The sequence below is a fragment of the Photinus pyralis genome, unplaced genomic scaffold (assembly GCF_008802855.1).
Source record: "Photinus pyralis isolate 1611_PpyrPB1 unplaced genomic scaffold, Ppyr1.3 Ppyr1.4_LG3b, whole genome shotgun sequence".
Lineage (NCBI taxonomy): Eukaryota > Metazoa > Arthropoda > Insecta > Coleoptera > Lampyridae > Photinus > Photinus pyralis.
In genome coordinates, this window is record NW_022170510.1 from 2,451,285 (window position 1) to 2,466,556 (window position 15,272).

At 35.2% G+C, this 15,272-nt stretch overlaps 1 protein-coding gene across 4 annotated transcripts in view; it reads right to left on the bottom strand.

The window, feature by feature from the left end:
• LOC116166911 (glucose dehydrogenase [FAD, quinone]-like) overlaps nucleotides 1-15,272 on the bottom strand; it is a 361,388-nt gene that overhangs the window by 225,997 nt on the left and 120,119 nt on the right. For 3 of the 4 annotated variants that reach the window (XM_031482116.1, XM_031482117.1, XM_031482118.1), the window contains one exon: nucleotides 11,020-11,349. The exons of the other annotated variant lie outside the window; for it this stretch is intronic. In XM_031482116.1, coding sequence (XP_031337976.1) covers nucleotides 11,305-11,349 — 45 coding nt within the window. In that variant the 3' untranslated portion in view covers nucleotides 11,020-11,304. Of the gene's footprint in view, nucleotides 1-11,019; nucleotides 11,350-15,272 lie in introns of those variants that run through there. 4 annotated transcript variants of the gene reach the window in all.

The window sequence follows — 15,272 nt, forward strand, 5'->3', positions numbered from 1 at the left end:
TTTTATTTAAGGAAAGCACAGGTTTAAAAGCATTAGCGAAAATGTGTAGGCATCGCTTTTTAATGAACTAGTCAGTCGAAACAGAAAAAGCTTGGGGAAATTTGGTTTTGCGTAGGAGCACAAATACACACTGCCGCAGTAGCAAACAGTGTCCTATAAATTTGTGGGAAACGCATAAAAGTAAACTCCTCTTATTGAGTATGGTTTATTCATTTTAGGGGGGTATATAATTTTTTTATTGCCTTGTATCACGGAAAAGCAGCTTGAAACATTTTATGACTCGCGCAAACTTATTCATCATATAATTTTTAAGTTGCCGGTTTAGTTAGAATCCCACTTCTAAAGAAAATTGATATTGCATTTACGTGGTATTAATATTTCATATTGCCTTCACATAAGCCTAATATAATCGTGATATATGCGTGCAGAATCCGAAGACACGTGGAAAGGTATAGGTACTCTACTTCAAGTGGGATGCTCAAAATAAGTATGCAATAAATAGGTAATGACGAAATGAGAAAAAAACTAAGGGCTCGTCTTTATGCTTGCCTTGATTCTGTACTTTTTCATTAATAAAGACTGTCGTGCTCCGTGAAAAGGTCAATTTCGTTTATTTTGCAATAAAGCTGACAAGTATGCTCCGTAATTCGAAATATGTGCATCAGCTAATACGGATTGACCACGCAATTACGGATTTCTTGTTGTTGAACTTCTCAATCAGAAAATAATTATTTCATCGATGACACCTACAACAAATCAAGCAAGGTTAACGGCATTAAAAATTCAAATCATGAATTAAGTTGGTCTTCATTAACATCTTAACCTTAAGTGAAGTATGCAAATTATAAACAACTCACCGTTGATGCAATTGCAGTTTAAAGGTCATTAGAGTATAAACTTTTTCTGGTTCCATTCACTAAATATCTTGACCCAACTTCGCTAGAAATGGACGGCAATTAAATTTATCAATATTCAATCATAATTTTTATATATGATTTACGTTATGGCATAAATGAAAACAATGTAGTGATGTAGTAAATTTTCGGTTTTTCGATAAATAGTGGACGCTTTATCCTAAATACGTTTGAGAAGATATTAATTATGTGCTTAAAATTATAAATTAAAAGTAGGGTTTTTTTTTCGTACTATTCGGAGCAGAGATTTTTTGGACACTTTTATGCGTGGGACAAATAAAACTTCAAAATCAGCCGATCTTGCAAAAAACTCATTTAGGGTGGGTATTCGGAGGAAATGCCGCATTTTCCAATTTATCAAATAATATTACAGATCGTAGTGTAAATCAATTAAACCTCAACGTGATCAATGATAATATCAAACGTTTTTGGGAGATAGAGGAAATCAATGATAACCTATACGTCGATATTCAGCCGATGAATTAGAGTGCGAGAATCATTTCTTAAATACATATACACGTAATAAGGATGGTAGATTCGTAGTCAGATTACCTTTTAAAAATGATCCTACAAAATTAGGTTCCTCGAATTTTCACGCAGAAAAACGATTTTATTCTCTGGAAAAACGTTTTCATAAACATAATGACTTAAAAACTAGATATACTGAATTTATACATGAATACATTAAATTAGGGCATATGAGTTTAGTATCAAACATTGATTCGTGCAAAAATGACATTGCGTTTTATTTACCACACCATGCAGTAGTTAACGAGAACAAAGTAACAACTAAGTTACGAGTAGTGTTCGATGGAAGCGCGAAAACAAACACAGGTTTAAGCTTGAACACTCTACTGCACGTCGGTCCATCTCTTCAGCAAGAATTATTCTTGATTTTAGTACGTTTTCGAACTTACCAGTATGTAGTATCCGCAGATATTTCTAAAATGTATCGCCAAATTGAAATACACCCCGATGATCGCAAATATCAACAAATATTATGGCGGGAAGATTGCAACAATTCTTTGCAAACCTATCAATTAAACACCGTCACGTACGGTACAACCTCGGCACCATACCTCGCGATACGTTGCCTTAAACAATTAGGTTTAGAAGCTACTGAGATGCCGTGCGCTCAAAGAGCAATTCTGGAAGATTTTTACGTTGATGACTTGCTTACAGGCGCTGATACCATCGAAGAAATGTTACAATTACGAAACGAAATTGATCGCATATTAAGAAATGGATGCTTTCATTTAGCAAAATGGGCTTCCAACGATAAACGGTTGATCCCCGAATTCCAAACGAACGAATGTAATGACGTAAATTTCGATAGACAATGTGAAAGCAAAATTTTAGGGCTCTTATGGAATACCGAGAAAGATATTTTAAAATATTCAAATAATTATCAAGTAACGAATAATAAAGTAACAAAGAGAGCAATATTATCTAATATTTCCAAAATGTATGATCCTTTGGGATTAGTGGGTCCAATAATTGTTACCATTAAAATATTATTACAAACTTTATGGCAATTGCAAATCGGGTGGGATGAGTCAGTACCCTTGAACGTTTTTACTATTTGGCAACAATTTTGCAAAGATTTGCCAACGATCTCCACGTATTCAATACCGAGACGAGTAGTGGGATCACCTAGGTTCTCAACATTTGAGATTCATGGGTTTTGCGATACTTCTCAAAGGGCATACGGCGCCTGCATTTATATTAAAACCGTTTCCAACAATTCTCTAATAAGTAGCCATTTATTATGCCCAAAATCGAGAGTTGCGCCTATAAAAACGATAAGCGTCCCTAGGCTTGAACTATGCGCAGCGCTACTTCTAACACGTTTAATGAATAAAATTATCCCAGTTTTAAATATAAAACCCAATAAAATATCACTATACTCTGATTGAACTATTGTGTTGGCATGGTTAAAAATGGAACCCTCGAAACTAAAAACCTTTGTTGCAAACCGCGTATCGATTATTCAAACAAGTACTGATGCTAATATGTGGAATCGCGTTTCGACTAACGAAAACCCGGCAGACATAATTTCACGTGGCACTCTTCCAAGCGAATTGGCGAATCTTGATATGTGGTGGCATGGGCCACAATTCCTAATGACGTTAAAGTATGAAACTCCAGTACAACCTAATACTAATGAAATATCAGAAATACCTGATTTAAAGTCAACGCAAACAAAATGTTTTTTAAGCAACACCTCGTCAATGTTACCAGTCTTCGACAAAATTTCATCATTTAGACGTTTATGTCACATTATTGCATATTGTAAGAGATTTGCTCACAACGTAAATAATAAATCTTCGAAATTAGTAGGAAATTTAACATTTACAGAAAAACGAAATGCGGAAATATGCATAATTCGTATATTACAAGATCATGCCTTCCATGTTGAGATACAAAATTTAAAAAATAATAAGAGCATTTCAACAAAAAGTACAATTTTATCACTTAATCCCTTCCTAGACGAAAATGGTTTGTTAAGAGTGGGGGGACGATTGCTTCATTCGAGTTTATCATTCGACACCAAGCATCAAGTTATTTTGCCAAAACATAAATTAACAGCGGCTTTGATTCGCGATGAACATACTCGATTATTACATTCAGGACAACTAACTACTTTAAATTCCCTTAGACGGAGATATTGGCCTATTGCAGGTAGAGATCAAATCAAAAAAGTTTTGAGACAATGCATAAAATGTTATAAAGTAAATCCCATCGCATCCGAACAAATTATGGGTAATTTACCATTTGACCGCGTTTCTGCTGCCAGACCATTTATTCATTGTGGAGTGGACTATGCTGGTCCCTTATAGTTAAAAGAAGGCAGAGGTCGCGGAAAAAGGTTAATTAAAGGCTACATTTCGCTATTCATTTGTTTAGCCACCAAAGCGGTGCATCTAGAATTAGTTGGAGATATGACTACTGACTCGTTTCTGGGAGCAGTTAAACGTCTCGCAGAGGTCATGTAACTGATTTTTACTCGGATAATGGCACGAACTTTGTTGGAGCTGATCGCGAGTTTCAAAAAACTTATGCGCTCAGAATCATTAAAAAATAAATTGAATGTAACGGCCCAAAATATTAATTGGTATTTTATACCGCCCAGAGCACCTCATCATGGAGGACTTTGGGAAGCTAGTATTAAATTAATCAAACACAATTTAAAACGCGTTGTAGGCAACGCCAATCTTACTTTTGAGGAGATGTACACTGTGTTAACGGGTATCGAAGCGTGTATAAATTCCCGACCTATAACTCCCATAAGTAACCATCCTCACGACCTCACCGCCTTATCCCCCCAGTCACTTTCTAATTGGAGACTTACTAGTTGCTCCCATCGAACCTCACGTTACGACATTAAAAATTAACACACTCTCCCGTTGGCAATTGGTTGACCAGATCAAGCAACATTACTGGAGGCGCTGGCAACGAGAATATTTACATCACTTACAACAGCGACCGAAATGGAAATGCTCCAAAGCAGATATTGTAATAGGAGACATGGTGCTCGTAAAAGAAGAAAACCTGCCTCCACTCCAATGGTCATATGGACGCGTCTTAGATATTCACCGTGGTAGTGATGAAAAAGTGCGCGTAGTTACTATCAAAACGAAAGGTGGTGTAATGAAACGTCCTATTACTAAGATATGTGTATTACCAATAGACAATCACTAAAATGTTTGTCCAGTTCAACTTGGTTATTTTTCCATTTTATATTAATTAGTTTTAATGTTACTCGTTTGTTACTCTAGTAGTATTACTCATTTGAATTTGTACTTATCACCATGTTGTATATTTGTGCATTATTTGTATTAGTTAATTTCATCAATGTTTTCTGTATTTCAAATCAGTTATGTGGATATTACTCCACGAATGTTGAAAACCTGGATGTTTTCAATAGGGGGCTGAATGTTGTGTCCCAACAAATTTATGCCATTGATCAGATCAAAGTAATAGGAAAAATTAGTGAGATATTCAATTGTTATGTTTAACGTTCGTTATGTCAATATCGTAAATAAATTAGATCGATAAGAGAAAATACACGGGAATGTTTTAATTAGTAATCCAATTCCAAAACACGTCGTAAGGTGAAATAATTGCAGTATAATTCAAAATAATATTCTAATTTATTCCAAAAAAAGATGAGCACTTTATGATTATGGTTCAAGGCAATCATTCATTTATCCGCTAGAAATAACGTAATAAAATTATCGTTCCTTTTTTTCGATCATCTTGTAGTTTTGGAACCTGTTTAAGTTTAGCCATGTCTAAAACCTGATTCATAATTACTTGTTATAATTAGTGCAAAAACGGCGATTAAGTAAATTTTTGGTGCTATTCTAGGAAGCGGTCTACCTTGGAAAGGCTATACCTTGCCACTTAATATGCGATTTACGATGTTACTATAAAAAATTCGGAAGTCAACGTGAATGCATTCCAGGACTTTTTTTATTTGCTAGTCTCCAAAAAAGTAAATACGTAATGAGTCGTGGCCTCAATCACCAATCACTAACGTAAAATTGCAGAATGTCATTTTATCATTATTTGAAACTAGAATTAGCTTTTTTTTTTAATTATTTCGAGCATTTACTATACCTTCGTTTTATATTTATTTTTGAAATCTAATGACCGGAACAGTAAGGACATTCTTATTAGAAAAACCATTTTCATTTCCGAAAGATTCTGTTGACATTATTAAAATAAATGACCCATACAGAGATTATCGTTTTAATTAAATGCAAAGTTAAAGATTAATTATCCTGTTCGATTTTATAGTAAAGTAATTTAAATGTGAGAAAGCATAATTAATCGCTAAGAGTAATTGTTCCTAATTAATCTCTCTAATGATCAATTGCAGTGTGTTGAGAATGCTTCTGACTTGCCATGCTGACTAATTTAACAGTCCAAATTTTATTAACGACACTAACACCTTTTACGAAATAATATGACTATTGTCTCATTCGGTGCAGGAAACGGTAACTGGGCGAATATTTATGGCGAGTGTGCTGACTTTGATGAGGAAATATAGCGCACTCGGTAAGAAGACTGATATTTTCACATCATAATCTCCAAACAAGTTTTAATTATCACGAACACAAATTAGTGGAACTCTGTAGATCGACAGTGAACAAATTGCAAAAGAATTTAAGGCATTTCGGGATGAAAGGATCCAGTTTGTTTTTTATCTAGGAGATATGTTCGGAAGCTATGGAACTTAGCAGCAGCTGTACTCGCATAAACTTTATCCGAAAACAATTTCGCTCTCAATTAATCTAAACTTTCAATTGGTTTTCCTTTATAAGCTACTACTAGCACCTTCTCTCCAGCTGATTTGATATTGTCTTGTGCAGCTTTTTGGTTCGGGAATACCTCTGCTTGATTTTTGAAGAAGCTTTCTTGCAATTACTTCACTGCTACTGCTTTGTTAATTCCAAAAATTTTGAAGTTGTATCGCATCCAAAAAAAGCGTGTCCAAATAATAAGTTTTTACATAGATTATTTCCCAAACATGATTTGGCATTTTTAATATTATCTGGTGATGCCTTTGGAGTTACTCTTGGGCCTTGGGCTGAAGAAAATGTCCTTGGAGCTAGAGGGTACCTGATGAAGTAGTAAAACCAGCAGATCTGTATCTGCACCGATAACCACTGTAGTATTATGTGTAGCAGCAGATTTTATAGGTGTTTCTACAATATCTGCATCTTCATCAGCATGGAAGCATAAACACCCGCTGGTTTCTAACTTTGTACTTAGAAGGTCGATAAAGTTCTGCTTTGAAAAAAAAAATCACCGTGCTAGCTAAATGAACTGGAATAATAAATAAGTTACTTGATGATATAAAAACCAGTCCGCTTACTCTTCCTTCATGAAATTGAGCTGCTGACTGCAAAAGAAGCAATGTTGTAAAACCTGTAAAAAAGTTTAGACTTTTTTTATCGATACCCTTAACGTTATAACGCTATTCTAAAAAGTTGAATGTAAGCCGTAGGGCAGAATACTTGTTTAGTTTGGATTTTCGAGAACATCTTTCAGTCAAATTGAATTCCATAAGCAAAAGTTTATTGTACGAAAGAAAGAAAGTACGGAAAGTTCTACTATGTCTCTTATTGGGGATCGGTATAGAAGACGCAACCTCATGTGGAAGGAACAAATAATCAATAACTTAATTCTAATTTATAGTGTACCTAATAATGACCAAGAAGTTGATACTGCATATTATGCAATACGATACAATGAAACAATTTATTAAGCATTATAATCCTCAGGGTAACGCCACATTATGTAACAACGTTTACTCAGCTTACTTGAACGGAAAATGAATGGTGTAATTGTAAAACGCATTGGGGGCGGTTATACATTCACATGCATTGATAATATTCAGAGCACGAAAACAAATATGGAATGGAAAGTTTTCCGTTATTAATCCTGCAATTTTCGTAACTTCGCCCAAAAAGTGTAACATTGGTGTAATTACATCCATATAACAGGGAAACACTTGTGTCTGTGTGTATTCATAATATATAATGGATACGCTTACGGGCTGAATCATTTGTGTAGAATTCCTTAATTTATAATACATAATAATTAATTTTACTTAGTCAGATTAACATTTACATTATGGAAATCTAAAAGGGAATATGATATACGATATCATACATTAACAGCATTTTGTTTGTTAATTATTTTTGTATTTATTTATATTCAAACTAGGTACTTCAGTTGCAATTACAATTTTTAAATTATCATACAAAGGGTAATTTACTGGAGGTGCACCCGTGATGCGCGTTAAAAAACCTCATGCGTGCGTAATGATCATTTCTTACCCCCACTCTGTCCTATCAGCAAAACGTGACTTGGAGGAGATACTGCGAGGAAATTGCATAAATTTCAGAAGGTACCAGACCCTTTACAAAAAGGAACAGAGGATAGAATCGGTTTCTTGAAGAAAGTTAAGGGATTGAAACAAGGACTGTACCCATAAGAGTTACAAAGATGGGTGGCCCTTGACTTAAATCGTTATTTGTTTGTTATTTGAGATATTTTCAATGAACTACATGCGAAATTAGATCACTCACTACTCACTAGTAGGCGGGGGACACACTGTAATCCGAAGACCCAATCTTCAAATGAGTAGGTATAACTTTTGTTTGAAAAGTTGTTTTAAAAAACTTTTCGACAATTTTGTTCCTTAACTCATCAAGTATGTACACAACAAATTTCGTGGAATTCTCTCCATTTTCCTTATCCGGCCAATAATTGCAGTAGAACTTTTTTTTCGAATTTTCAAAAACTAAATCCAGATTCGTCAGTTTCATGTTCAAAAATCCTCTAAATACCAAATTTCGTCGAAATCAGAATTTTTTTCGCACCCCCGAGTAGGGGTAGAAATTTTGAAAAAAAAATTCAAAATCGGATAGGTCATACCCGAAAACCTATTCAAGGAAGTGCTACCCAAATTTCACCAATTCCTTGAGGGGTGGCTCCCAAACGAAACACGTTGGACCCTCGGTTTATTTGGAAAAAGTGCTTGTCTTGATCCCTTATATCACCCAATTTTTTTACATGCGGTCATGTAACACCCTGTATATAATAATATGTTGTATAACTATTATAACAGAGTGGATTTTCACTCCTGCTTTAATTAGGGGAAAAGTCCCATTAAGAGACCCCTTTTATCGTTCAAATTCGTATTGCAAGAAAAAAAATTAATATAGAGGTTACAAGCAAAAGACATTTTAGAAACTTAAAAAAAAAACCAAAAAACGGGTAATTTCTTCTGTCTGCCTTCAAAACCGAATCACAAGAAAATAATCATGAAAGAAGTTACAAGCAAAATTTTTTTTTTATTTTTTTTTCTTAATAGCTAATTTACAACCTGCTAGTTACAGCTATAAGTAAATGTGATCATCGAGCTACATTTGAGGGAGAAGTTCTCCAGTGAGAGCTCTCCTATAAGATAATAGGTCTCTGATTTGACTTAACCGTGTATAATTCCTGGTCAGTTTTTGCCCAACTTCCATCTTCTTTCCTTAGGGGTGGAGTGTTTTTTGGTGTCGGGTTAATCTATTATATTCGTTTTTATCTAACGGATTACGACTTCTTTGCCATATACGCCTTGCTCTTCTTTTTTGTGCAACTAAATGTTTTATATGTACGGGGATGTTAACTACTGAATTTACAAACGTTTCTGAAATGGCCCAAATAGGCATATTAAATAGGCGACCGGGAATCTACAACACAATGGTACCGTTTAGTTGCATAAAGGCTCGTTCTGCATGTTTAACACATTAACGATCCACATATGGTACATCACACCATCTTTGGGTAACTCACCACGTAAAGGAACTATTCATAACTTATATTACGAGGGTCGTTTGGTCCTGCTATAAGTTGGAATAATAAAAATAATAGGTACAGAGTCAAAGTATAACTCGACGTAGTCTCCCCGAAGCTCAACAGGCTTTAACCAGAGTTTCTCCCATGGTACTAGTATCATCGATCAATACAAAGTGGCACGGGTGCATTGTCGGGTGAAAGAAGCTTTTCTTTTTTGCTCATCCAGACCGCCTGCAAACGGTCATGAATTGCTGTTCATAGTTTAACACTTCTCCAGGTAGTTGACTAGCAGAATACCTTTATTGCATCCAGAAAAATGACATCGTCACCTTCCCATCCGAAGTAACCCTTTTTCCCCTTCTTTGTAACCGTTCCTTTGTTTCGGTAGTGTTGGGGTGAGTCCTAGTTTACAGTAACAGAACGACCCAATTCTTTCGCAATAGATCCAAACCCTCCTAGGACTTCACTACCGAACACGCTTTTGATCTGGCATTGCAAGCACGGCAGCCATCGCCTTTACACGCCGCCGGTCTCTCATAACTACACCGTGGAGTCTGTTTCTGAGTAAAATGGAAATCGGTACTGGCAAGGCTCCTTCTGCTTGTTTTAAACTCGCGAACTGTTGCATATCAAGAATTTGAATCACCCAGCTATCATTTCACGGATCTCCTTTCCCGACATCTCCAAATAGAAAAAATGAAATACATCCTGAATTCGAATTTTATCCATTCCTAACTAGATCTCAGTCAGGCGACTGTCAAAACAAAAGATCTTACATGCTTGATATTTTAAGCAGGAAGTAATTTTAATCATGCACTTTTTAAAATAACGCGCTGCTCATTTCAACGTTGCGAAGCAGGACTTATCAAACAACCCTCGTAGCGTGCACAGGAAGTTGCATCGAAGAAACAGAGCTGTTTTCAGCGAAAGATAAATGTTTGCTCGTACACGTCAGTACTGTGTTCGAGAGGGCACCTTCATTACACAAGTCTCTCATTTCCTCACCCTTTGTGTATACAAGCCTTCATTCCTGCAATAGTTTTTAGGTTTAATTGATTAGTTTCCAAAATATTCCGTATGAAAGATAGCTACATATTAGCACGATCTCTATAGAATTTGCAGAATCTGTCACCAACATGAAATAATTTACTGCCATCTAATTTTGTCGTAATTCAATTGGTATGTTCAGAACAGGTTGAATTTTTTAATCCTTGAATTAATAGTATGGCATATTGATAAATAGATATATATACAGTTTTGATGTGGAATACCTTGAAAACTAAGCCATTAAGTTGAATATGATCCATATTTAAAGAAGGATGACCTTTCCAAAGGTGTTACCCGCTATATTATGCAATTTTAAATTTCATGGGCAGCGACCCTGTCGCTTTTGGAAAACTATTTCGTTTTCGATACCCTCTCTGTATTGCTACAATAGGGATCGCTAATTATATTTCGTATGTACTTCCATCATTTCACCATCAAATTATGTCATACTTCGGCGTATTAAACACGAGACAATTTTCCTCGTGCTTTCCCAATCTGTCCCTTTTTGAAGTAGGTAATGTCGACTGAGACATCACAACCTGTTATACCTTTTACCTTTGTGGTGTCTGAACTCATTTGTAAAAGGGCGGAAGACATTTATCTTAATTGAAATACCAACACTGCGATACGAAATAACTGTTGACAATCATGCCACTCGCTTATTCATTCTGACAAACAAAGAAAAAAACAAACGCGACTACTGAAAATTTATTTCACATTTCGGGCATAAAACAATCCTTAGATTTAATACCATATATTTTGCAGCAATTGACGAGTTATATTCATTCACATGGACCTTTAAACATGAATAGGTATAAACAACAAACAAGAATTATGAATTTACAAACAATTTGAGGTTTTATTTTACTAATTCATATCAAACACCAACTCTTTCCTTTAGGTAGATTAGCGACTGGACAAGAAAATAAATGATTGTCTACGGGGCTGGGGATTTGGGATCGATATTTTGGTGATGGCCTCATCTTCGTACTGGGAAGTAATCGGTGGGGTCGCCATTCTGGAACTGCAACAAAAAAAATTGTAAGCGATCCATTTGTTACATTCATTTATTTATCTCAACCGTCCATTACATAGGTAATATAGATGTAGATGATTAAAGTTTCCCTTTAATCGTCAATTAAAAAAACTCAACGATTGGTAACTTCGAATGGATTTCAAGTCAATTTTACTGTACGTCATTTAATTATTTTGAAAGTGGTGTGTGGCCGTTTTTACTACATTTTAACTACTCCAGTGGGAAGTCTCTCGCACGCGTTTTCGAGCAGTGCATTACATTAAAGAGTATTACGAACATTATCGACAATTCGCAAATGAATTTCTACTTCATTCCACAAATCTCTGCGAAAAATGACAAAATCAGATATAATTGTTTTTAGTTGTTGCTATTGTAGATTTATGAAGCATATTCCAATGGATAAGCAGCACATTTGTTTTCTGATTACTGGCTATATCTTATATGGTTTTTAATTTTTTTTACTGCAAGTTGGTTATACGAATTCCTATCATTTTCGCGGTGCACTTTCCCACCAAATAATAATAAATCACTGAGTAGCGAGATTTTATATGTCGCTGAAGCTAGCTTGGGATTCGGATTTAAATTGACAAATTTTACATTCGACAAGTTTACCACATATATGGCCAGTCTCTAACTTGGAATTCAGTAAATCATAGTTTTTTTGCAATGACCCTCTATTAGTATTTTGCGCATCGCTCTTTTTGTGTAATAACATTTTATACAGGGCGTCCCAAATTTGAGACGATTATTTTAAATGGTAACCCTCATGAATTACTGGTGTGTCAAATTTCAAGGCTAGATTTTCATGGAAGTGTCTTCATATATTTTTTATTAATCGCTTTAGAGAAGTTTACATAATCTTTTCAAGGATATGTCTCATTCTCTGTGCTTCATTATTTGGACACTCATTTATTATACGTTTAATTGTTATAACACTCACAGGTCATTTGCAGGTATACCTACACGGGCAGGAATCGACACAAATGTGAGTTGACGCAGCGCGTTGCGAAATAAATTAATTACGCTAGAAGCCCGTTTTGGTTTTAGGGAACTAATAGAGAAGTTGATAAGTGCAAAGTAAATCGTAAATACCGGTAGGGAAACAGAGACTTCAACATTTCATTTCGGATCACTCATCAATTCATAAAAAAAGTACATACTGTATTGAGTAGCAGAATACAACGATATACAACACACAAAAAACAAAAAAATGGAAACAGTTGGTTTCAACAGGATGGCGCATCCGCGCATAACGCCCTAAGCGTGCGAGAATACCTATCAGATAAATTTTCCAGGAAAAAGGTAAACAATGTTCAAAATATCCTAGAAAATATCCGATTTTTTAAAATATTTCAAAAACAAAAAAAAATTTCAGGGCTATACCTTTGATTGTGCAACTATTTTTTCATTTAACAAAATGGGTATCTCTTACCCTTTCTACAATGCCCGTAGTGGCCTCCCGTACCTCTGACAAAAATGATATTTTTTTATAAATAGTTATAACGTTCTGTCAACAATTAAGAGGAATGCAAATGTTCTTGCAAAAATTAACACAGAATACCATCGGAAGTAATTTTCTAAAATATTGTGACTAATACTTTAACCAAAATGAAGTTTATTTCTTGCTTTTCTTATCATTTTAGGGTAGTTTACTCCAGCCAAAGACAGCTGCCCGAGGGGACTTTTAATATTCAGTAGGTATAAAGAATGTACTATGTAAATTTTCGTGACAACCTATAATAAATTGATCACTAGCTTATTCTTTTACCTATATCACAATCCGAAACACTTTTAATAATCGGGTACGAAAGTTTGAATTAATTTGATATTTATGTGATACTGTAGTTCTTGAGTGTAACTTTTTGTGTATCGAACGAGCATTGAAGTGATTATATTAGAAATATACCGTTGTTCTGTATGGAACCCCGATACTCGTTTTCCAATCGAAGACTGCTACATGTCGATAAACTAATGCATAGTATCTAAAATCGACGAACTGGTACGAAAATGATTATCTCAAATACTGGGGCCGCTAACGTGCATGGAAAAGATGTAATTCCGTTCTGGAAAGTCGAATTCGCACTTGCACTCTGTGTAGAAGAAAACTAAGGTACCTACTGTTTCCCCTTCCTTTATTGATAGTGTTAAAAATATAAACATATGTACCTTGCCATTGGAGCGTCTGCGATCTGAATTGAAAATACAAGGAAGAAATTTGTACAATCTGTATGAGCATTATTGTTACGTTAAGTCTATTGAACTTCATGCCCGACATAAGTCGTTCACTGCAAGTGAGAATGTTATCCCCGAATATTATCGGTTTTCTACTTTCATAAATCGTAATTTCTTTAATTGAGCTTAACTTTAATATATCATGTAAAATGTATTCTCGCGACCACTCGGCCTTATGCGATACAATGGCCCGTATGAATAAAAGTAAGCAAATGCTTATACTTGCAAAATTCAAAGTAAATACTCGCAACTGCCCCTTCATACTGGTCTGTTTAGCATGGTTTAGCAGCGCTGCACTGCGTCCTGTCCTTCTGCTTAGAAGCGCTGCTAATAAGTCGCCCAGTGCGAAGGAGCACTTACGAGTATTTACTTTGAATTTTTCAAGTATAAGCATTTGCCAATGGCCCGTATGAATAAAAGTAAGCAAATGCTTATACTTGCAAAATTGAAAGTAAATACTCGTAAGTGCTCCTTCGCACTGGGCGACTTAGCAGCGCTTCTAAGCAGAAGGACAGGACGCAGTGCAGCGCTGCTAAACCATGCTAAACAGACCAGTATGAAGGGGCAGTTGCGAGTATTTACTTTGAATTTTTCAAGTATAAGCATTTGCTTACTTTTATGCATACGGGCCATTATCTTAAAAAGTTGACGGGATTTATGATCAAATTGCATTTGCTAAATGTCATTTTACGAAATCATTTATTACGCGCACATTTTGTGTACGCGTAAGGGGGTAAAACAAATTCAATGAGTCAGAAAGATCAATTCGTTAGTTTTCCTGCTCAACCAAACCAAAAACTTGGGAAAATGCGCTTCAGTGGACACTTGTTTTACACAGCTATGAACTTCCACGCTACGTGTTGAATTATTATTAGGTGTAAATTAATTTAATGCATAAGTATGCTGTAGGAAAAGTTTCTATCTTTTCTTTTGTCTCACCCTAGGTCTCACCTTTAAATACGCATTGAAAAATCTTCATCTAATATGAAACCTTGAAACTTAAACAAAACACGGAAATTCGCTTCGCACGGTTACACCGTTTAGGTTTCTAGGGGTTGTTGCGCGTTCCACTTTCGTATAAATTTTATCAGATAGAAGTACGTGTGCATGCATCATACAAAGGAAAAAAATTAAGGGCAAATAACTTTTATGAACCTATTGATTTTGTTTCCTTCAGCATTATACGTAAATAAAATCTTTCTGACCCCCACTTATTTAATAAAGCTCCGCAAAATATGGAGGTTAGGTACTGCGTACAATTATAATAAATCCCTAAGAAAATGTAGTGATTCTCTCGACAATGACAAATAATAAATAAAGGAAGCCTCTTTTTAATGCCTTTAATTAAAATTTTATTCGATGAAAAATATTTTAGAGAAGAAGCTTTGCTCGGAGCTTGGTTTAATTTTTCCCACGCAACGCATTTGGTAGACACTTTTAATAGTGAGAGCCAAACATACGCTACACACATTTGATACTGTTTATGGATCCTGTCTTGATTCAAAATGTTGGTAAACCTTGTAAAAGGAGACTTTAATAGTAGTAGGTAACCTCTACAATAGCAAGTTATTTTATGTGGAGGAGACGTATTACTTTTCATGACCATGTAACCAAAGTAACTTCGAAACACCTAAGTCCTTACTGCAAAGAGTAACTATAATTACTCTTTGCTATTAGCA